The sequence below is a fragment of the Xenopus laevis genome, chromosome 7L (genome assembly GCF_017654675.1).
Source record: "Xenopus laevis strain J_2021 chromosome 7L, Xenopus_laevis_v10.1, whole genome shotgun sequence".
Taxonomy (NCBI): Eukaryota; Metazoa; Chordata; class Amphibia; order Anura; family Pipidae; genus Xenopus; species Xenopus laevis.
The window spans coordinates 333,643-355,711 of record NC_054383.1 but is presented as its reverse complement, the minus strand read 5'-3'; the positions used below and the strand labels follow the sequence as shown (position 1 = coordinate 355,711).

The 22,069-nt window shown below is 44.4% G+C and overlaps 1 protein-coding gene and 1 gene segment (V, D, J or C); both read right to left on the bottom strand.

Moving 5' to 3' along the window:
- Positions 1-13,572: 13,572 nt before the first annotated feature.
- Positions 13,573-14,645, bottom strand: tcrbb1-a (T cell receptor beta/TCR VDJ BV1SI BJ1). Its single transcript, XM_018242793.2, has 2 exons — positions 14,449-14,645; positions 13,573-14,205 (listed from the first exon to the last, which is right to left on the bottom strand). Exons 1-2 carry the CDS (start codon positions 14,570-14,572, stop codon positions 13,892-13,894), a joined length of 438 nt encoding a protein of 145 aa, XP_018098282.2. The 5' UTR covers positions 14,573-14,645; the 3' UTR covers positions 13,573-13,891.
- Positions 14,646-15,317: 672 nt separating this feature from the next.
- On the bottom strand, positions 15,318-16,317 carry LOC121395737. The segment is given in 2 exon segments: positions 15,318-15,689; positions 16,272-16,317. Coding segments are annotated over 2 exon segments (360 nt in total).
- Positions 16,318-22,069: the final 5,752 nt, after the last annotated feature.

The following is a 22,069-nucleotide window of genomic DNA, read 5'->3' as shown; positions in this document are numbered from 1 at the left end:
CTTTATTCATCTGTCCATATAATCGGTGGTCCACCCCACAAGGAGGCCTATCAAGTGTCCAGGGATTGGTACAAAATTTTGCCGAATACGTAATCAGGGTTAGTTTTATGGTGAGGGTTAGTGTGGTGGTCATGGTGAGGGTTAGCAGGGTGGGGCAGCTTTGGACTTATAGAAGAAAACATTGGCTACCCCTTGCTTACATCATGGAGAAACCTGACAGAAGGCAGAAAGTAATATCTATACCAGGGTCACATCAGTAGCCCCTTATTGAGAGCCCATATGTATGGATACCACTCAGATACATTAAGCACTATCTCCTGGCTACATTGCCCACCACAGAGTTCAATAGCTACCATTCAGCTTGATCGAGGACCAGTTTCAGAAGGACAGCAGATACATCACAGATAAGATACTTACTAATAGCCTATGGGAATGGCCACAACTCAGATCAGGGAGCAGCTCTTGACTGATAAAAGCCAATTGGTGCAGGATTAGTCATGTTACTAATCCTGCACCAATTCATATTGGATCACTATGGCTACCACTCACTTAAATGAAGGAGCAACTAATAACCAATAGCAGATATCAGCTACCTCTCAACCAATCTGGGGGCTCAGTGAGCAGTTTCCAAATTTACATTAGGGTCCAATTCCTGACTAATAACAATGGCTATCACTCATACTCATACATCATGGGCCAGTGCACAACTGACAAGAACAATGACTACTATTTAGAAAGATACTATTCTATATCTTGGTATCACAGGTTTAATGGCTCTTTAATAATTTACTTAGAGACAATTTCTCTTTGTTATTGACCCAAATAACCAGTTCTGTATTTTCTCTTATATTACAATCTCCTCATCCCTGGGCAGCTCTTTGTTTCCTTATATCAAACCAATGTTATTGAAAGACAACTGTTTTACTTGGGACACTGATCAGAGTAATGAATCCAACAATAATTGGGACACTGATCAGACTAATGAATCCAATACTATTTGGGGCACTGATCAGACTAATTAATCCACTAACACTTGGGGCACTGATCAGACTAATTAAAGCATTTGATACAGTGCCACACAGGTGGTTACTGGTTAAATGAAGGAATGTTGGCCTGGAACATAGTATTTGTACCTGGATAGAGAACTGGCTAAAAGATAGACTACAAAGAGTGGTGGTAAATGGAACATTGTCTAATTGGACCAGTGTTGTTAGTGGAGTACCGCAGGGCTCTGTACTAGGTCCCTTGCTTTTCAACTTGTTTATTAATGACCTGGAGGTGGCCATTGAAAGTACTGTTTCTATTTGTGCAGATGAGACTAAATTGTGCAGAACTATAGGTTCCATGCAGGATGCTGCCACTTTGCAGAGTGATTTGTCTAAGTTGGGAAACTGGGCAGCAAACTGGAAAATGAGGTTCAATGTTGATAAATGCAGGTTATGCACTTTGGCAAAAATACTATAAATGCAAGTTCTACACTAAATGGCAGTGTGTTGGGAGTTTCCTTAAATGAGAAGGATCTTGGGGTCTTTGTAGATAACACGTTGTCTAATTCTGGGCAGTGTCATTCTGTGGCTACTAAAGCAAATAAAGTTCTTGTATAAAAAAGGGCATTAACTCAAGGGATGAAACATAATTGTGTCTCTTTATAGGTCCCTGGTGAGGCCTCATCTGGAGTATGGGGGCAGTTTTGGACTCCAGTCCTTAAGAGGGATATAAATGAGCTGGAGAGAGTGCAGAGACTAAGTGCAACTAAACTGGTTAGAGGGAGGGAAGAGTTAAATTATGAGGGGAGACTGACAAGGTTGGGGTTGTTTTCTCTGGGGGAAAAAAGGCGCTTGTGAGGGGACATGATTAGACTTTACAAGTACATTAGAGGACATTATAGACAAATAGCAGGGGACCTTTTTACCCATAAAGAGAATCACGTACCAGAGGCCTCCCCTTCAGACTAGAGGAAAAGAAGTTTCATTTAAAGGAACAGAGTAGGGGGTTCATCACAGTGAGGACAGTGAGGTTGGGGAATGCACTGCCGGGTGATGATTCAGTTAATGACTATAAGAGGGACTTGGATGATTTCTTGGACAGACATAATACAAAGGCTATTCTGATACTAAGCTCTATAGTTAGTATAGATATGGGTATATAGAATTTAATTAAAAGTAGGGAGGGGTGTGTGTATGGATGCTGGGTTTTCATTTGGAGGGTTGAACTTGATGGACGTTGTCTTTTTTCAACCCAATTTAACTATACAACTATCCATTAATGCTTGGGGCACTGATCAGACTAATTAATCCACTAATACTTGGGGCACTGATCAGACTAATGAATCCACTGATTGACAGGTACAGGCCCGGACTGGCAATCTGTGGGTTCTGGCAAATGCCAGAGGGGCTGCTGTATGGTTCCATAGAAAGTCACCATATAGTAGGCTGGTAAGGGACTGTTTGGGCCTCTGTGTACTTTGAATGGCAGGGCCTATTTTGACTCCCAGCCCAGGCCTGGACAGGTACATATTACTTATTTACTGAACTGATCTGGAAGTCTTTCAGTATTAACTGAAAATAAGAACATGGGATGAGCATAAAAACCACTGGTATGTCCACCAAGAATTAGTCACTTTTACGGGAAAGCTCTTTTATATAGCTGAAAGGAAGTCTACCCAACTGGGTTATGTCCAACATGACAGGTGTCATCTGGAAACTAACCCTAACCCAAAATGGTTGTCTCTGGAAACTAACCCTAACCCAACTAGGGTGTGTCTTGGAGACTAATCCAAGGCACGGGCCTAGGACGGCAGGCGACATGCTGCACATTAGTTCAGAAACACTGGGGATTCGCAGGAGATACAATAGTTTTTTAAATTTCCCTTGAGCTACATTATAAAACCCCATTGCTCTGGTACCAATGATGAAAATTTGAGAGAATAAAAGGGAGGGGACAGAGGCGATGAATGACAGCGGACCTAGGGACAGCTGCTATGTAAATTCGGCCCTGACCCTAACTCAACTAGGGGGCATGTCTGTAATAAACACTCACCCTGGGGGTCTAGTGGGCCGGCGGGGATGCCCGCCTCACGGTGTCTCCTCTTTGCCTGCTGTCTTGTGAATGCCTTAGGGCGCGCACTTCCTGATTTTTTGTGCGCATTCTCGTCTGCGCTGTGACGTCATCGCGCACTGGCGCACGGTTTTAAAGGTATTTAAAGGGGCCTTTCTTGAGAAATCACTGCCCATTGTAGGTTCATCTTTTGCAAGTTCCTGGGTGCTATTTTGATTCATTCCGTGTACTGATTGGTGTTCTGACCCTGCCTGCCTGCCTGACTTTTCTGACTTCTGTGTTCCCGATCTCTGCCTGTTATCCGACCATTCTGAAATCCGTAATCCGACCTGTGCCTGGCTTGACTCTTCTGATTGATATCCTGGTTTTGACCTTTGCCTGTCTGACTTTGCCCGAATTCTGCCTGCACTGACCCTGTCTGGTTTGACTGCGTTTTCTGTCTGCTCCTTGTATTGTGATTGTGACCTTCTGCCCAAAAAGACTTTACTAACGATTGTTCCCCTTTGCTCACCCAGAACCCTTGGCTTGGCTCCTCTCTTAATAAGACCTGGCGGCATCCAATTAGCCGGGGGCTCCTCCCGAGGTGAAAGGCGCCTGTTAAAGGCGGAAGCAAGAGCCGAGACCAGGGAGCCTAGCATTGGTTCTGGATTTTGGGTGCCGATTTGTGACAATGTCTTGGAAACTGACCCTAACCTAACTAGGAAGTGTCCTGGAAACTAACCCTAACCCAACTGGAGTGTCTCCTGGAAACTAACCCTAACCCAGCTAGGGCGTGTCTTGGAAACTAACCCTAACCCAATTGAGGTGTCTCCTGGAAACTAACCCAACTGGGGTGTCTCCTGGAAACTAACCCTAACCCAGCTAGGGTGTGTCTTGGAAACTAACCTTAAACCAACTAAGGCATGTCTTGGAAACTAACCCTAACCCAACTGCGGTGTCTCCTGGAGACTAACCTAACCCAGCTAGGGCATGTCTTGGAAACCAACCCTAAACCAACTAAGGCATGTCTTGGAAACTAACCCTAACCCAACTGGGGTGTCTCCTGGAAACTAACCTAACCCAACTGGGGTGTCTCCTGGAAACTAACCCTAATCCAGCTAGGGCGTGTCTTGAAAACTAACCCTAACCCAACTGTGGTGTCTCCTGGAAACTAACCTAACCCAACTGGGGTGTCTCCTGGAAACTAACCCTAACCCAGCTAGGGCGTGTCTTGGAAACTAACCCTAACCCAACTAAGACATGTCTTGGAAACAAACCCTTACCCAACTGGGGTGTCTCCTGGAAACTAACCTAACCCAACTGGGGTGTCTCCTGGAAACTAACCCTAACCCAGCTAGGGCGTGTCTTGGAAACTAACCCTAACCCAACTAAGGCATGTCTTGGAAACTAACCCTAACCCAACTTGGGTGTCTCCTGGAAACAAACCTAACCCAACTGGGGTGTCTCCTGGAAACTAACCCTAATCCAGATAGGGCGTGTCTTGGAAACTAACCCTAACCCAACTGGGGTGTCTCCTGGAAACTAACCCTAACCCAACTAAGGCATGTCTTGAAAACTAACTCTAACCCAACTAATGCATGTCTTGGAAACTAACCTAACCCAACTGGGGTGTCTCCTGGAAACTAACCTAACCCAACTGGGGTGTCTCCTGGAAACTAACCCTAATCCAGCTAGGGCGTGTCTTGAAAACTAACCCTAACCCAACTGGGGTGTCTCCTGGAAACTAACCTAACCCAACTGGGGTGTCTCCTGGAAACTAACCCTAACCCAGCTAGGGCGTGTCTTGGAAACTAACCCTAACCCAACTAAGACATGTCTTGGAAACAAACCCTTACCCAATTGGGGTGTCTCCTGGAAACTAACCTAACCCAACTGGGGTGTCTCCTGGAAATGAACCCTAACCCAGCTAGGGCCTGTCTTGGAAACTAACCCTAACCCAACTGGGGTGTCTCCTGGAAACTAACCTAACCCAACTGGGGTGTCTCCTGGAAACTAACCCTAACCCAGCTAGGGCGTGTCTTGGAAACTAACCCTAACCCAACTAAGACATGTCTTGGAAACAAACCCTTACCCAATTGGGGTGTCTCCTGGAAACTAACCTAACCCAACTGGGGTGTCTCCTGGAAATGAACCCTAACCCAGCTAGGGCCTGTCTTGGAAACTAACCCTAACCCAACTAAGGCATGTCTTGGAAACAAACCCTAACCCAGCTGGGGTGTCTCCTGGAAACTAACCCTAATCTAGCTAGGGCATGTCTTGGAAACTAACCCTAACCCAATTGGGTGTCTCCTGGAAACTAACACTAACCCAACTAAGGCATGTCTTAGAAACTTACCCTAACCCAGCTGGGGTGTGTCCTGGAAACTGACCCAACTGCGGTGTCTCCTGGAAACTAACCCTAACCCAACTGGGTTGGCTAACCCCAGCCTTCAATTTGCTAGACAAATCATAAATAGTAAAGAGTTATTAAATATAATTTTCCAACTTCTTCAGATTCTTCAGTCAATTCTCCCTTCAATTGTTAACATCTATACTCAGTTAGTTACAAAGATACATTCTCCACAAGTGGAGTTGCCCATGGTAAGCAATTGCCCTTCATCAGTCTGCACCAGATGAAAAATGATAGCAAAGATCTGCCCTTGTTGCCTTGAGCAACTTCACCAGTGCAATTTGCCAAATATATGTTTCTAAATCATTCCCAGTATTTATTCTGTAAAATGATTACTGTTACATACATGGATTGTTTTCATTTAGCAAAATTTTTTAACACATTCTAATAGCTATCAGGTTATGGGATTCCCTAAAAAGAGAAGAGGGAATCAGTGATTCATTGGTGGGGAGGAATTCCCTACCAAGAGAGGGGAATGAGTGATTCATTGGTGGGGAGGAAAGGAGATCTCACCATCAGCATAGGAAGGGGTTCTTTACTGTAAGGACAGTCAGGTTATGGGATTCCCTACCAAGAGAGGGGAATGAGTGATTCATTGGTGGGGAGGAAAGGAGATCTCACCATCAGCATAGGAAGGGGTTCTTTACTGTAAGGACAGTCAGGTTATGGGATTCCCTACCAAGAGAGGGGAATGAGTGATTCATTGGTGGGGAGGAAAGGAGATCTCACCATCAGCATAGGAAGGGGTTCTTTACTGTAAGGGCAGTCAGATTATGGGATTCCCTACCAAGAGAGGGGAATGAGTGATTCATTGGTGGGGAGGAAAGGAGATCTCAGCATTAGCATAGGAAGGGGATCTTACTGTAAGGACAGTCAGATTATGGGATTCCCTACCAAGATTAGCAGCATTACTAGAGACTGGTGGGCCCAAGTCCAAATTTGGCTACACTAAGGATTATCATTCCCTCCTGTGACACTGAATTGCTGGCCATGCTGCTGGGTTAGAGTGGGATCAGTTTGCTCTGCATCCGCATTTTAAGAGTGTTGGAAAGAGTAAACGTGAGATGTGTCTGTGAGCAGAAGCTGTTTCGGAGCTAACATGTCAGGCATTAGGACCAGGCAGAGTAAACAGTTGGTCTATATTTTGAGGGGCCTGTGGGTGCTGCTGGGCCCTGTGTGCACAGGTGCTGCTGTATATTTAATCTCTGTGGTTTCATGATTAAGGCTCGGGCTGCGTTGGGTTAAAACTGCTGAACTATTTGTGAAGTTCTGCAGATCTTTTCCTGGGCTCCTGCCTGCAGATCTGGGGCCCCGGAAGGTGTGGGTGAGGCAGCAGCTTTCAGATCTGGGGCCCCGGAAGGTGTGGGGGAGGCAGCAGATCTGTGTTACAGGAAACCAGAGCACGTTGTTTATTTTAAATGTGACCACAAGTGAATCGTGTGTTTGTGCAAAATAACTGCCACGGAAATCACACGCTCACGTCTCCCACACAGGCTCCATGAGTCACAGGAGTCACAGGATGCAGGTGTGGGGGCCAGGGGGGTCAGGGGGCTGCATATCTGCTCAATATCCCCCAACCCACCCACTACACTGAGAGGACTGATAATGTACCTCCTGTATCATGTGCAATTATATTCTGTGGCTTTAAATGAGAGTGTAAGCTCTTTGGGGCAGCAGGAAGTACATATCACTACATAGAGTATTCACATAGAGTGACTTTATAACATATTAGTGCAAATCCACAGTACAAGGAGAGTAACAACCATTCAGTCAGCTGTTGAACTACATTTCCCAGCATCACCTGGCAACTTGTAAATGTAATTGGGTGTGGGGCTGGGAGATTAGCAGCAGGAGTGTGTAAGGCCGACAGCCCCTGCTCTATATATTGTGCTCTCTCTGGGGGAACAGAATGAGCAGATAAACTTGGAGGAAATGTTGTTGCCTTACAGTAAAAAGGCCTATGGAGTGCAGCAAATTACCATTGAACAGCTGGTAGGGCATATCTGCCAGTGTCTATCTGCCAGTTTATATGTGTCAGTGTCTATCTGCCAGTGTCTATCTGCCAGTTTATATGTACCAGTGTCTATCTGCCAGTGTCTATCTGCCAGTTTATATGTACCAGTGTCTATCTGCCAGTTTATATGTACCAGTGTCTATCTGCCAGTTTATATGTGTCAGTGTCTATCTGCCAGTTCACGTGTCAGTGTCTATCTGCCAGTTTATATGTACCAGTGTCTATCTGCCAGTTTATATGTGTCAGTGTCTATCTGCCAGTTCACGTGTCAGTGTCTATCTGCCAGTTTATATGCACCAGTGTCTATCTGCCAGTTCACGTGTCAGTGTCTATCTGCCAGTTTATATGTGTCAGTGTCTATCTGCCAGTATATATGTACCAGTGTCTATCTGCCAGTTTATATGTGTCAGTGTCTATCTGCCAGTTTATATGTGTCAGTGTCTATCTGCCAGTTTATATGTACCAGTGTCTATTTGCCAGTTTATGTGTCAGGGGAGCTCCTCTTTGCCTCCTGCTTTTGAAATATTGGAGGTCCCAGTAATGGATGGGATGCTGTATGGCAGTGAGTATTTTGCCTGTAGAGGGACAATAGACTGAACTCCTAACATCTGTGTTTAACCAATTTACCAATAGCAAATATCTCTTTGCATCAGTCTGGAGCAAATTAGTAAATAAAAGCAAAGATTAGTGAGAAGAGAAACATTTCCCCATGTACAGATTTGGCTCAGTGAATATGGTTTTCTTTGCACAACAAAATATAAAGATTTGCGACAAATTCATCCGTCACTTTATCCTTCCCCTCTCTCTTTCCACATGAACGGAAGGGATCTGAGCGTCCCCTGTATAAGGACAGACAAACACAAGAAAGTAAAAGAGAAATAAATAGAATGGAAATGACAGAGATGTGGGGAAACGTTTCAGGAAACATTGGAAGAAGCTAAAGTCAGAGGCAGTGTTACAGGAGGACATTGTGATGCACCCGGGACGTTATTTAGAAATAAAAAGAAACTCACTAGTCAAACAACAAAAAATAACAAATTTGCACCACAAGAGGAATATTATTAAAGGCAACTACAAATGTTTCAAAAAGGCTTATACAACCTATAACATATTCATACACAGAATAAAGACATTTAATAGTAAAACAGGACAGACATTTGATAATAATACAAGAATTACACACGTCAAACAAAATATGTGCCGTAGAGACTGGAATGGAAAAATAATGCCCAGAGACATTAAAGCAGGAACCATTTTTATGGTGGGCATTTGTGCTGCATCTCAGGGACCCCCAGGAAGTAAACACTGCAGAGATGTCGTAGGCAAATAGAGCTTAACAGCTGTTATATATATATATATATATTATACTCATTTTATACCTTGGGGGTATAGAGGGTTGAGTATCCCTGATTTACATATATATATATATATATATACCGTATATACTCGAGTATAAGCCGAGTTTTTCAGCCCCAAAAATATGCTGAAAAACTCTACCTCGGCTTATACTCGGGTCAAGCGCAAAAACAGTTGCCGGCGTCTAAGAATAGTCGCCGGCGCCCAAGAATAGTCTCCAAGACACCGGCACCTCCAATGGGAGCAGAAACCCTAAATTTTTTGATTGAAACTTACCAGAAGCTGCTGCATTTCTCACCCTCGGCTTATACTCGAGTCAATAAGCTTTCCCAGTTTTTGGAGGTAAAATTAGGTACCTCGGCTTATACTCAGGACGGCTTATACTCGAGTATATACGGTATATACCCCCATCAGATTTCATCCCGATCCCCCTTGACATGGGCATGAGTCTGATTCCTAATCCCCGGGCCCTGACTGCACCTGGGGCCCCTTCTTCATTGTGTTTGGAAAACCAGTGATATTTGGGTCCTGTGTAAAATGCATGAAAACTTGCAGAGGCCCCTGTGCAGAATCAAAAACAATGTCAATATGATTTCTCCATGTCAAACTGTGAGCTCCTTTGGTGCAATTTATAGGGACCTGTAAGAACCAGGGAAACATGTGGCTCCCAAGTTCATTTCCAGCAAATATAATAAGTCCTAATATATCAATTATATATAGATAGAAACTCCTTGCCCACAGCACAAGTATTTTATTCATTGCAAAACTATTGTTGTTGTTTATTTATGTGTCCCCGCAGGTTCAGGTACGTGAGCCGTAAGAAGCTCTCGCTGGCCATTGGCACTACTGGGACATTTAGAATCGACATTATATCAGGGGGCGCTGGCACAGGTATAGAGCACCTCGGGGTGACAGTTCATTGGCTGACAGTGTTCTTGTAGATGAGGGGCTAGTTTGTTACAGTTTTGGAGCAGACCCTGGAGGGTTAAATAAGGATTTGGATCTTGTTGCCTTTAAATGATTTGAATGTTTATTGTGCAATGAGTGTCTCACTGTTTGATACTGGAGTTCTATGGCACAGATGGCTGAAAGAGTTTTGTACATAAAGCTGACACTCATTCCCTGACAAAGCAGAGACACCACCATGAAACGCATAGGACATAGGGACAGTCTAAGAGATTGATCATTACACTCTGGATTGTGCACGACACTTGTGTCACACTCACAAAAGGTGCAAATTTACACTCTCTGCCTTTCTATCCTATGAGAGTCGGATGATTTGGATTCAGCATGTTGTTGAAAAAAACAGAAATGTGAAGGAGCACAAGTTCGAATCCGTTTATTTGATAGAATTGGATTTCACGCTTCCCCTTAGTCTGGTGATTTCCCCTTTATTTCATTTCTGGTATTGACACTATGGCAGTGCCCCTCCTTTTTATCTGGGGGCCTGGTCACAGCCGTTGGAGCTGATCTCCCTCACCCTATAGTCTATACAGGACTTGCCCCTTATAAATGAAAAGCCCTTATAGGAATCAGCACCTCTATGTGGTAAGTTTATTCGGTCAGACTATTCTGAATAGATACAACTTTTCACTTTTGCCACAAAGAGGTGCTGCAGCAGCAATATTTCTTCTAGTGAATGATTTGCCCCTGGCAAAGGCTTTGACACTGCGTTGCACCTGCCCGCAAAGGTGGTTGAAGCACAGACTACTTGTATTACTACTTGTATTACTACTTGTATTACTACTTGTATTACTACTTGTATTACTACTTGTATTACTACCTGTATTACTTTTATAGGAATCAGCAGACTTAGTCAGAGGGGTGGGGAAGGGGTGTTTTACCAACATAATGGGCACATGGAAATTTGGTGCAATCAGTTCTTAGGCACAAGCAGCCCTGGTTCTAGGCAATGGGAGTAACCAGCAGAGAGATGTAATTACAGGGGGAACCTTTATTAGTATTAATTATTGTAGCATGAAGCTTGAAATATGAAATATAAAGACATTACAGAGAGAGAGAGTAGATGCTGTAATACAGGGGGAACCTTTATTAGTATTAATTATTGTAACTGACATTAGATTTTAACACAAATCTGCAGGATGAATAATAAGGCTTCTGATGCACTGCTAGTGAGCAATAACAAGTAATAATAGAGTGAAATATAAAATATAAAGAAATGACAGAGAGCGTTAGTTCTACATACGGAATCACAAAGTCTCTGGCGCATGATCTTCAGCTTCCCAATAACTAAGTGACCCCAATTCCCGGCACCCATTAATGGCTCCATGGCAAAGTCCCTTTATACCAGAGAAACCCCCCAAACCCCAAGTGCTGAATTGTGTAATATTGTGTCCAAATTGTATCAACTTTGTACCAGACCATGTTTGTTACTATTGATCTAGAGTGGAGCACACGGGGCATTTATTGATCTAGAGTGGAGCACACAGGGCATCAATTGTTCTAGAGTGGAGCACACGGGGCATTTATTGATCTAGAGTGGAGCACACGGGGCATCTATTGATCTAGAGTGGAGCACACGGGGCATCTATTGATCTAGAGTGGAGCACACGGGGCATCTATTGATCTAGAGTGGAGCACACGGGGCATTTATTGATCTAGAGTGGAGCACACAGGGCAGCAATTGTTCTAGAGTGGAGCACACAGGGCAGTAATTGTTCTAGAGTGGAGCACACGGGGCATCTATTGATCTAGAGTGGAGCACACTGGGCATTTATTGATCTAGAGTGGAGCACACGGGGCATCTATTGATCTAGAGTGGAGCACACGGGGCATCTATTGATCTAGAGTGGAGCACACGGGGCATCTATTGATCTAGAGTGGAGCACACGGGGCATTTATTGATCTAGAGTGGAGCACACAGGGCAGCAATTGTTCTAGAGTGGAGCACACAGGGCATTTATTGATCTAGAGTGGAGCACACAGGGCATTTATTGATCTAGAGTGGAGCACATGGGGCATTTATTGATCTAGAGTGGAGCACACAGGGCATTTATTGATCTAGAGTGGAGCACACGGGGCATTTATTGATCTAGACTGGGACACACGGAGCATCTTTTGATCTAGAGTGAAGCACACGGGGCATCTATTGATCTAGACTGGACACACGGGGCATTTATTGATCTAGAGTGGAGCACACGGGGCATTTATTGATCTAGAGTGGAGCACATGGGGCATTTATTGATCTAGAGTGGAGCACACGGGGCATTTATTGATCTAGACTAGGACACACGGAGCATCTATTGATCTAGAGTGAAGCACACAGGGTATCTATTGATCTAGACTGGACACACGGGGCATTTATTGATCTAGAGTGGAGCACATGGGGCATTTATTGATCTAGAGTGGAGCACACAGGGCATCTATTGATCTAGACTGGGACACACGGAGCATCTATTGATCTAGAGTGGAGCACACAGGGTATCTTTTGTTCTAGATATACATTATACTGTACATGTTCTGACTCCTGTCCCTAACTATGAACCCAACCCCTCTATTTACTCTCACATTGTTGGGTGGGTGCAGTTGTTGATTCTTGGCTCTAAATGTGTCGCACAGGACAGACAGACAGATGAGCTTCCGTGTGTCCCACTTTATGCCCCGACCGGGTGCCACATGTGGGTGCTCAGACTGTGAGGCGCTTGATGTGGGTGCTCACACGTCACTGTGTTACTACAAAGGAACAAACAGCGGATGCACCTGCCTCATTGCACCCCAACGGCTCCCTGTGCACCTGTGTCACTGGCCAAACCAGTAGCCGCCATCTTGTGTCATGTGACTCCTCTGTATCACCCCCACATTCCTACATACACATTGTATTCCTTCAGGCCTGGATTCTGGGGGACACCCCCATATTGTCATCTTTGATTGAATGGGAGGCGTTTGATTCAGATTCCTCCAAATCCACAACTTTTACTCTGCCCGATGCTCAACCACCCCCCCCCCCTCTGAGGTAAACTATTTCCTTCTAATCATTGTAAGGGGGGCACCACTGTCTCTACACAAAAATACCTCCCTTTGTTTTTATGTTTTTTCTCTATTAATATCATTGTCATCAAGCAACATTGTTACCTGCCAGGTGGAAAACTACTGCTAACAGACCACTGGCCTCGGAGAGAGAGAGAGAAGGAAAGGGGCTCCCCAATATGGTTCCATAAGGTATCCCCAAAATATCAGGCCACCCAGTGTTTCTACACCATCCCCCACCGAGTGACCCTGAGATTATAAATGGCCAAATGTATCTTCATTGCACAAACTGGTGCAAATAATGCAGTGTTTGTTCTGTGACCATATAAAGGCACAAGGCTGCAGGCTGAGTTATACAGGGAACTCTGAGTATCACTCATGTATTATAAGGGATAATGTACCCCCTACTGTCAATGATAAGGATATTAGAAGTCACTGAGGGGTTGTTCTGTGACCATATAAAGGCACAAGGCTGCAGGCTGAGTTATACAGGGAATTCTGAGTATCACTCATGTATTATAAGGGATAATGTACCCCCTACTGTAAATGATAAGGATATTAGAAGTCACTGAGGGGTTGTTCTGTGACCATATAAAGACACAAGGCTGCAGGCTGAGTTATACAGGGAACTCTGAGTATCACTCATGTATTATAAGGGATAATGTACCCCCTACTGTAAATGATAAGGATATTAGAAGTCACTGAGGGGTTGTTCTGTGACCATATATAGGCACAAGGCTGCAGGCTGAGTTATACAGGGAACTCTGAGTATCACTCATGTATTATAAGGGATAATGTACCCCCTACTGTAAATGATAAGGATATTAGAAATCACTGTGGGGTTGTTCTATTCCCCTCTATATTTTATGTGTAATTGCACCGTTTTCTTTTTATGGCTGAAATGGGGTGGAACATTTTGGCAAAAGTAAATCTAGGGGTACGTATGAGTGGGGGGTATGAGTGTCAGTGGGGGGTATGAGTGTCAGTGGGGGGATATGAGTGTCAGTGGGGGATATGAGTGTCAGTGAGTGGGGGGATATGAGTGTGTCAGTGGGGGGGTTAGTACAAAGGCAGTGGGTTGGGAGGTGTCACTGTGCATCACTGGCCGCACACAGATAAAGTGACTGATCTTGGGGCTTCGGGGATTTGATCTCCAGGAAACTGATCTTTCCATTTTCAGTTCTGTTCACCTGGAAGCCATCTTTGTAGCCCTCTTCATATGTAGGTTTGTCTCCCCGGAGCTGAGTAGAGATGAGCTGTAGGCCGTGCCCGTCTCTCTGTTGGTACCAGAACATCCATTCATAGTCACTTGTCTTCTGCTCACATCTCATTAGGGCGGCAGAACCAGCTCTGGTTATAATGGATCTTGGCTCCTGGGTGATCACAACGTTCTGGGTGAAACCTGCGGAACACAATGACCAGCTGAGCCTTTGCCTGACCCACAGGGTCTCACTGTCCCCCAATACTTGATGTTACCCCTATAGTGCGGCAATTAAAGGAAAACTCAGAGATAACAAGTAGATTTGCAGTGTTACATTTGTATTTGCAGCACAGAATGAGATACAGCCTTTAGAATTAATCCATGTGGATCAGAACCTGCAGAGGGAGCAGCATTTGGGGGGTCTGTGTGTTGCCCAGTACTTACAGGTCGGGATGAGAAGGCAGAAGACCCAGCTCTGCATTAGGGACATGATGATACTGACTTCCTCCCCACTGTGCCCCCTACACCCCACTCTCAGACAGGAAGTCACATGGGCTGAACCTCTCATTAACCCCTTCCTGGAAATGTACACATTATAAAATGATCCAGTTAATAACAATGGGCTCCTGCACTCATTAATGGATTCTTCTCTGTTTTGCCCCATAATGTGCCTGTGAAGGGGTCAGTACTGGGGGTTGATACTGTACTTACAGTCAGACGTTATTAAATCAGTGATTAATCTTAATTATTGTTAATATGATGGGAATGTGTCATCCCTTAAACTTTATGTTTAAAAAGGAAAACTTACATGTGAGTGGGGGTATGAGTGTGTCAGTGGGGGATATGAGTGTGTCAGTGAGTGGGGGGTATGAGTGTGTCAGTGAGTGGGGGATATGAGTGTCAGTGAGTGGGGGATATGAGTGTGTCAGTGAGTGGGGGATATGAGTGTGTCAGTGGGGGGTATGAGTGTGTCAGTGGGGGGTATGAGTGTGTCAGTGAGTGGGGGATATGAGTGTGTCAGTGGGGGATATGAGTGTGTCAGTGAGTGGGGGGTATGAGTGTGTCAGTGAGTGGGGGGTATGAGTCTGTCAGTGAGTGGGGGGTATGAGTGTGTCAGTGAGTGGGGGGTATGAGTGTGTCAGTGAGTGGGGGGTATGAGTGTCAGTGGGGGGTATGAGTGTGTCAGTGAGTGGGGGGTATGAGTGTGTCAGTGAGTGGGGGATATGAGTGTGTCAGTGAGTGGGGGGTATGAGTGTGTCAGTGAGTGGGGGATATGAGTGTGTCAGTGAGTGGGGGGTATGAGTGTCAGTGGGGGGATATGAGTGTGTCAGTGGGGGGGGGGTTAGTACAAAGGCAGTGGGTTGGGAGGTGTCACTGTGCATCACTGGCCGCACACAGATAAAGTGACTGATCTTGGGGCTTCGGGGATTTGATCTCCAGGAAACTGATCTTATTACTGGTGGTTCTGTTCACCTGGAAGCCATCTTTGTAGCCCTCTTCATATGTGGGTTTGTCTCCCCGGAGCTGAGTAGAGATGAGCTGTAGGCCGTGCCCGTCTCTCTGTTGGTACCAGAACATGGTATTATAGTCTGTTGTCTTCTGCTCACATCTCATTAGGGCGGCAGAACCAGCTCTGGTTATAATGGATCTCGGCTCTTGAGAAATCACAACATTCTGGGAGAAACCTGGGCAACACCATGATTAGCTGAGACTTTGTCTTACCATACGGATCTTACTGTACCCCCATAGTAAGTGTTACCCCTATAGCAAGACTTGTGGGAGACAAGAAGGTCTTAGAGGAAAAGTAAGAATAGAGACTCCCCTTATGTACTTCTCTGAGTAGCAGGAATGAGATTTCCAGCCTTTAGAATAAACCCATATGGATCAGAACCTCTGAACCCTTCCCTGGTAGATCCATTTCTCCAGTACAGTGTAGACCAGTGACCCCCAACCAAAGACTCATGAGTAACATGTTGCTCCCCAACCCCTTGGATGTTGCTCCCAGTGGCCTCAAAGCAGGTGATTATTTTTGAATTCCAGACTTGGGGCAAGTTTTGATGCATAAAACCTGACCCGACTGTCAATCCACATAGGAACTACCAATAGCCAATCACAGCCCTTATTTGGCACCCCCAGGAACTTTTTATATGCTTCTGTTGCTCCCCAACTCATGTTACAATGGAATGTGGCTCACGGGTAAAAAGGTTGGGGATCCCTGGTACAGAGGGTGCGTCACTTGGGGGGTCTGTGTGTTGCCCAGTACTTACAGGTCGGGATGAGAAGGCAGAAGAGCCAGCTCTGTATTAGGGACATGATGATACTGACTCCCTCCCCACTGTGCCCCCTACACCCCACTCTCAGACAGGAAGTCACATGGGCTGAACCTCTCATTAACCCCTTCCTGGAAATGTACACATTATAAAATGATCCAGTTAATAACAATGGGCTCCTGCGCTCATTAATGGATTCTTCTCTGTTTTGCCCCATAATGTGCCTGTGAAGGGGTCAGTACTGGGGGTTGATGCTGAAACAAACACAAAGTAGTGCTACACACACACATTCTCACCGCTCTTTGCAGCGTCGGGTGCCGTCTGTGACTCTGTCTGCCCAGGTCTGATTCACCTACAAGAAAATACTTCAGCAGCTCCGATTAAGGTGAAAAAATTGTTGCTTTATTCGTGCCTCAAACTAAGCAACGTTTCCAGCCCTTTATCAAGCCATCAAGGTTGATGCTGTACTTACAGTTAGATGTTATTAAATTAGTGATTAATCTTAATTAATCTTAATATGAGGGGAATGTGTCATCCCTTAAACTTCACATTTAGCACCAATGTTCTGTGTTTGAAGGCAACGCAACTGGTGCATGTGAGTGCAAAAAGGTTCAAGTGCAAAAAGGTTCAAGTGCAAAAAGGTTCAAGTGCAAAAAGGTTCAAGTGCAAAAAGGTTCAAGTGCAAAAAGGTTCAAGTGCAAAAAGGTTCAAGTGCAAAAAGGTTCAAGTGCTTTGTGTATGGGGTGTTAAAGTCCTGTGGCATGAGGATCCCCTCCAGTAATAAAGCTATGGGACATCTTATCTGGAGGCCTCAACCCATCACTGCACAAGGATAATATATAGAATATATGAGAAATATTTAGTATTATTAGACATTACTATACACTTAGCAATTTCCAAGAACGAGGAGAGAACTCAAAAGTAGCAAATTATGCTGTGATTATATTTATTCAAGGCTACTACACGACATGTTCAGGGTCCATGTTGACCCTTTATCAAGTGTCAACTATACACATGGATTGGAGCTGCAATATTTTTATGTTTTTCTTTATTTTCTCCTCTTGACAAAGGCCAAACTGATGGAAGAGACCTTTACAAAACTGGGGGTTTGGGGGTCAAGTGAATAAAACAACCCCAGATATACATTGGAGAAATGACCGGAATAAAATGCCCCACATTCTATTGGAGGGGTGAAGGGGAATGAAAACCCCACAGATTGTGTTGTTTATTGGTGCAAATCCTACGTATCATCAAAATGTTGTATATTCTCAGCAACTTATCACCTTAAGAAAGGACACAGCAGGGTACAATCACCAATTGGACATATTTTATTAATTTAAAAAGAGAAAAGAAAAGTCAAGTATATATAAATGAATATATATGAATATAAAGACATACGGGTTTTACTTTTCATTTCTCTTTTTAAATCTCTTTAAATCTTCATCTTCTCCAATTTGCCTCGGGGGGGCGGAGTAATTTAATCCTGATGCTGGTGCTGGAGGGAAAATATGATGTGATTGGCTGAAACATGGCTGAATGAGTCACATGACTGGGCAGTAAATATCAGTGGCTATACTTTGTTTCGGAGGGACAGAGGCAATAGAAAAGGAGGAGGGGTATGTCTGTATGTTAGGCAGGATTTAAATCTAATATAAAGGAGGAGGTTATGTTAGAAAATGAGGGGGCAGAAGTCGTATGGGTGGAGTTCTTCACCAATTGTAAAGAATCCAGCAAATTAATTGTAGGAGTATGCTATAGACCCCCTAATGTAAGTGACGAGAATAAGCTCCTGATGCAAATAGAAAAGGCTGCTAGTTTAGGTAAAGTAATGATAATGGGGGATTTTAATTAGCCAGATATGGACTGGAGCAACGGTACTGCCAGATCAGTTAATGGGAACAAGTTTATAAACTGTTACATGACAATTTTATGGCACAGGTTGTTGAGGAGCCAACCAGAAAAAATGCTATTGTGGATCTAGTGATCTCTAATGAGCCAGAACTTATAGCAAATGTGCAAGTCATTGAACCCCCCAGTAGTGACCATAATGTTATATCTTTTAATGTCTGGTGCAAAAAACAAATATATACTGGGGCAACAAAAACCAGGAATTTTGTAAAAGCTAATTTTAGTGCCTTGAGGGCTGCCCTACAGAGTATTGATTGGGGCATTAGGTTTAGTAAAAACACTGTAATAAATGTTGTAAATCAGCAATTCGGAAGGCAAAGAAAGGAAATGAAGAGTACATTGCGGCAGAGGCTAAGACAAACCCCTTTTCTTCAGTGTATACAATGGAGGAGTCTGAGTTCCCAGGCTCACTTTATAGCTGCACTAATGGCTCAGCTCAATCTAGTCAGTGGCTGACTCAGGATATGATTCAAAAAGCTTTAATACAAATTAATGTAAACAAGGCTCCAGGGCCTGATGGCATACACCCCCGGGTTCTAAGAGAGCTTAGTTCAGTTTTAGACCAGCCCTTATTTCTGATTTTCTCAGATTCACTGTCATCTGGTATGGTGCCTATGGATTGGAGAAAAGCTGATGTTATTCCAATATTTAAAAAGGGTTTATGATCTCAGCTTGGCAATTATAGGCCAGTAAGTTTGACATCGGTGGTGGGCAAATTATTTGAAGGCTTGTTAAGGGATCACATTCAAAATGTTGTCCTAGTGAATGTCATTATGAGCAGCAATCAGCATGGCTTTATGAAGGATAGGTCATGTCAGACTAATTTGAGGTAGGTAAGATGCTGGACAGTGGGGGAGCAGTAGATGTGATCTATTTGGATTTTGCCAAAGCGTTTGATACTGTGCCCCACAAACGACTGCTTTCTAAACTAAGGTCTGTTGGGCTTAATGAAGTCGTTTGCACATGGATAGGAAACTGGCTACAGGATCGGGTACAGAGGGTGGTTGTTAATGGGACATTCTCTACTTGGAGTAAGGTTCTTAGTGGGGTCCCCCAGGTCTCAGTATTGGGGCCACTTTTATTTAACTTGTTCATTAATGACTTAGGGGAGGGTATTGTAAGTAATGTATCAGTGTTTGCAGATGAGACAAAACTATCAGCCCAATTAATTCCATCCAGGATGTGGCACTTGCAACAGGATCTGGACTAACTGGCAATCTGGGCAGCTAAGTGGCAAATGAGATTCAATGTTGATAAATGTAAAGTCCTGCACCTGGGATGTAACAATATCCACTTATACCCTTAATGGGACTGCACTAGGCAAATCCATAATGGAGACGGAGCTTGGAGTCCTTGTAGATAATAAACTTGTCTGTAGCAAGCAATGCCAGTCAGCAGCATCAAGGGCAAATAAGGTCTTGACTTGTATTAAATGGGGCAGAGAGTCACGGGAGGAGGGGGTCCCACTGTATAGAGCACTGGTAAGGCCCCATCTAGAATATGCTGTACAGTTTTGTCTCCATCACTCAAACAGGACATTATTGTATTAGAGAGGGGACAGAGAAGGGCAACTAAGCTGGTAAAGGGAAAATCTTAGCTATGAGGAAAGACTGGCCAAATTGGGGATGTTTACACTGGAGAAGAGGCGCTTAAGGGGTGATATGATAACTATGTATAAATATATAAGGGGATCATATAATAATCTCTCTAATGATTTATTTACCAGTAGGTCTTTCCAGCTGACACAAGGTCACCCATTCCGATTAGAAGAAAAGAGGTTCCGCCTAAATATTGGGAAGGAGTTTGTTACAGTGAGAGCTGTGAAGATGTGGAATTGTCTCCCTGAATCAGTGGTACAGGCTGATACATTAAATAGGTACAAGGAAGGGTCGGATGCTTTATTCACCAGTAGCTCCTCCCAGCAGACAGGAGGGAGCCAATGAGGTTAGAGGAGGGAAAGGGGTGTTACAGGGAGAGCTGGGAAGTGAATCAGGGGTACAGGCTGATACATTAGACAGGTATAAGGAAGGGTCGGATGCTTTATTCACCAGTAGCTCCTCCCAGCAGACAGGAGGGAGCCAATGAGATTAGAGGAGGGAAAGGGGTGTTACAGGTAGAGCTGGGAAGTGAATCAGTGGTACAGGCTGATACATTAGATAGGTACAAGGAAGGGTCGGATGCTTTATTCACCAGTAGCTCCTCCCAGCAGACAGGAGGGAGCCAATGAGATTAGAGGAGGGAAAGGGGTGTTACAGGGAGAGCTGGGAAGTGAATCAGTGGTACAGGCTGATACATTAGATAGGTACAAGGAAGGGTCGGATGCTTTATTCACCAGTAGCTCCTCCCAGCAGACAAGAGGGAGCCAATGAGATTAGAGGAGGGAAAGGGGTGTTACAGGGGAGAGCTGGGAAGTGAATCAGGGGTACAGCCTGATACATTAGATAGGTACAAGGAAGGGTCAGATGCTTTATTCACCAGTAGCTCCTCCCAGCAGACAAGAGGGAGCCAATGAGAATAGAGGAGGGAAAGGGGTGTTACAGGGAGAGCTGGGAAGTGAATCAGGTGTACAGGCTGATACATTAGATAGGTACAAGGAAGGGTCGGATGCTTTATTCACCAGTAGCTCCTCCCAGCAGACAGGAGGGAGCCAATGAGATTAGAGGAGGGAAAGGGGTGTTACAGGGAGAGCTGGGAAGTGAATCAGGGGTACAGGCTGATACATTAGATAGGTACAAGGAAGGGTCGGATGCTTTATTCACCAGTAGCTCCTCCAGCAGACAGGAGGGAGCCAATGAGATTAGAGGAGGGAAAGGGGTGTTACAGGGAGAGCTGGGAAGTGAATCAGGGGTACAGGCTGATACATTAGATAGGTACAAGGAAGGGTCGGATGCTTTATTCAGCAGTAGCTCCTCCCAGCAGACAGGAGGGAGCCAATGAGAATAGAGGAGGGAAAGGGGTGTTACAGGGAGAGCTGGGAAGTGAATCAGGGGTACAGGCTGATACATTAGATAGGTACAAGGAAGGGTCGGATGCTTTATTCACCAGTAGCTCCTCCCAGCAGACAGGAGGGAGCCAATGAGATTAGAGGAGGGAAAGGGGTGTTACAGGGAGAGCTGGGAAGTGAATCAGGGGTACAGGCTGATACATTAGATAGGTATAAGAAGGGGTTGGATGGTGTTTAGCAAGTGAGGGAATACAGGGATATGGGAGAGAGCTCATAGTACAAGTTGATCAGGGACTGGTCCCATTGCCATTTTGGAGTCAGGGAGGAATTTTTCCCCCTCTGAGGCAAATTGGAGAGACTTCAGATGGGTTTTTTTTGCCTTCCTCTGGATCAACTGGCAGTTAGGCAGGTAAAAAAAGGCAAAAGGTTGAACTTGATGGACGTGTGTCTTTTTTCAACCTAACCTAATATGTTACTATGTTACAAACAGACGAGTCCCTGGCTAATTTCAGTGACCCTGAATTTCCTTTATTGCTAAAAAGCCATCCACCCCTTATTTTACTTGTCTAATGTATTCATGGAGAGAACCCCACAACCTGCCAGCTCTCCCTGTAACACCCCTATCCCTCCTTAACATGAAATCTCCTTTACTCTAATCTCATTGGCTCCCTCCTGACTGCTGGGAGGAGCTACTGGTGAATAAAGCATCAGAGTGTTTATTGAATGGTTTCCTTATATATTTATATATAGTGATCATATCCCCTTATATATTTATATATAGTGATCATATCCCCCTTATATATTTATATATAGTGATCATATCCCCTTATATATTTATATATAGTGATCATATCCCCCTTATATATACATATATAGTGATCATATCCCCTTATATATTTATATATAGTGATCATATCCCCTTATATATTTATATATAGTGATC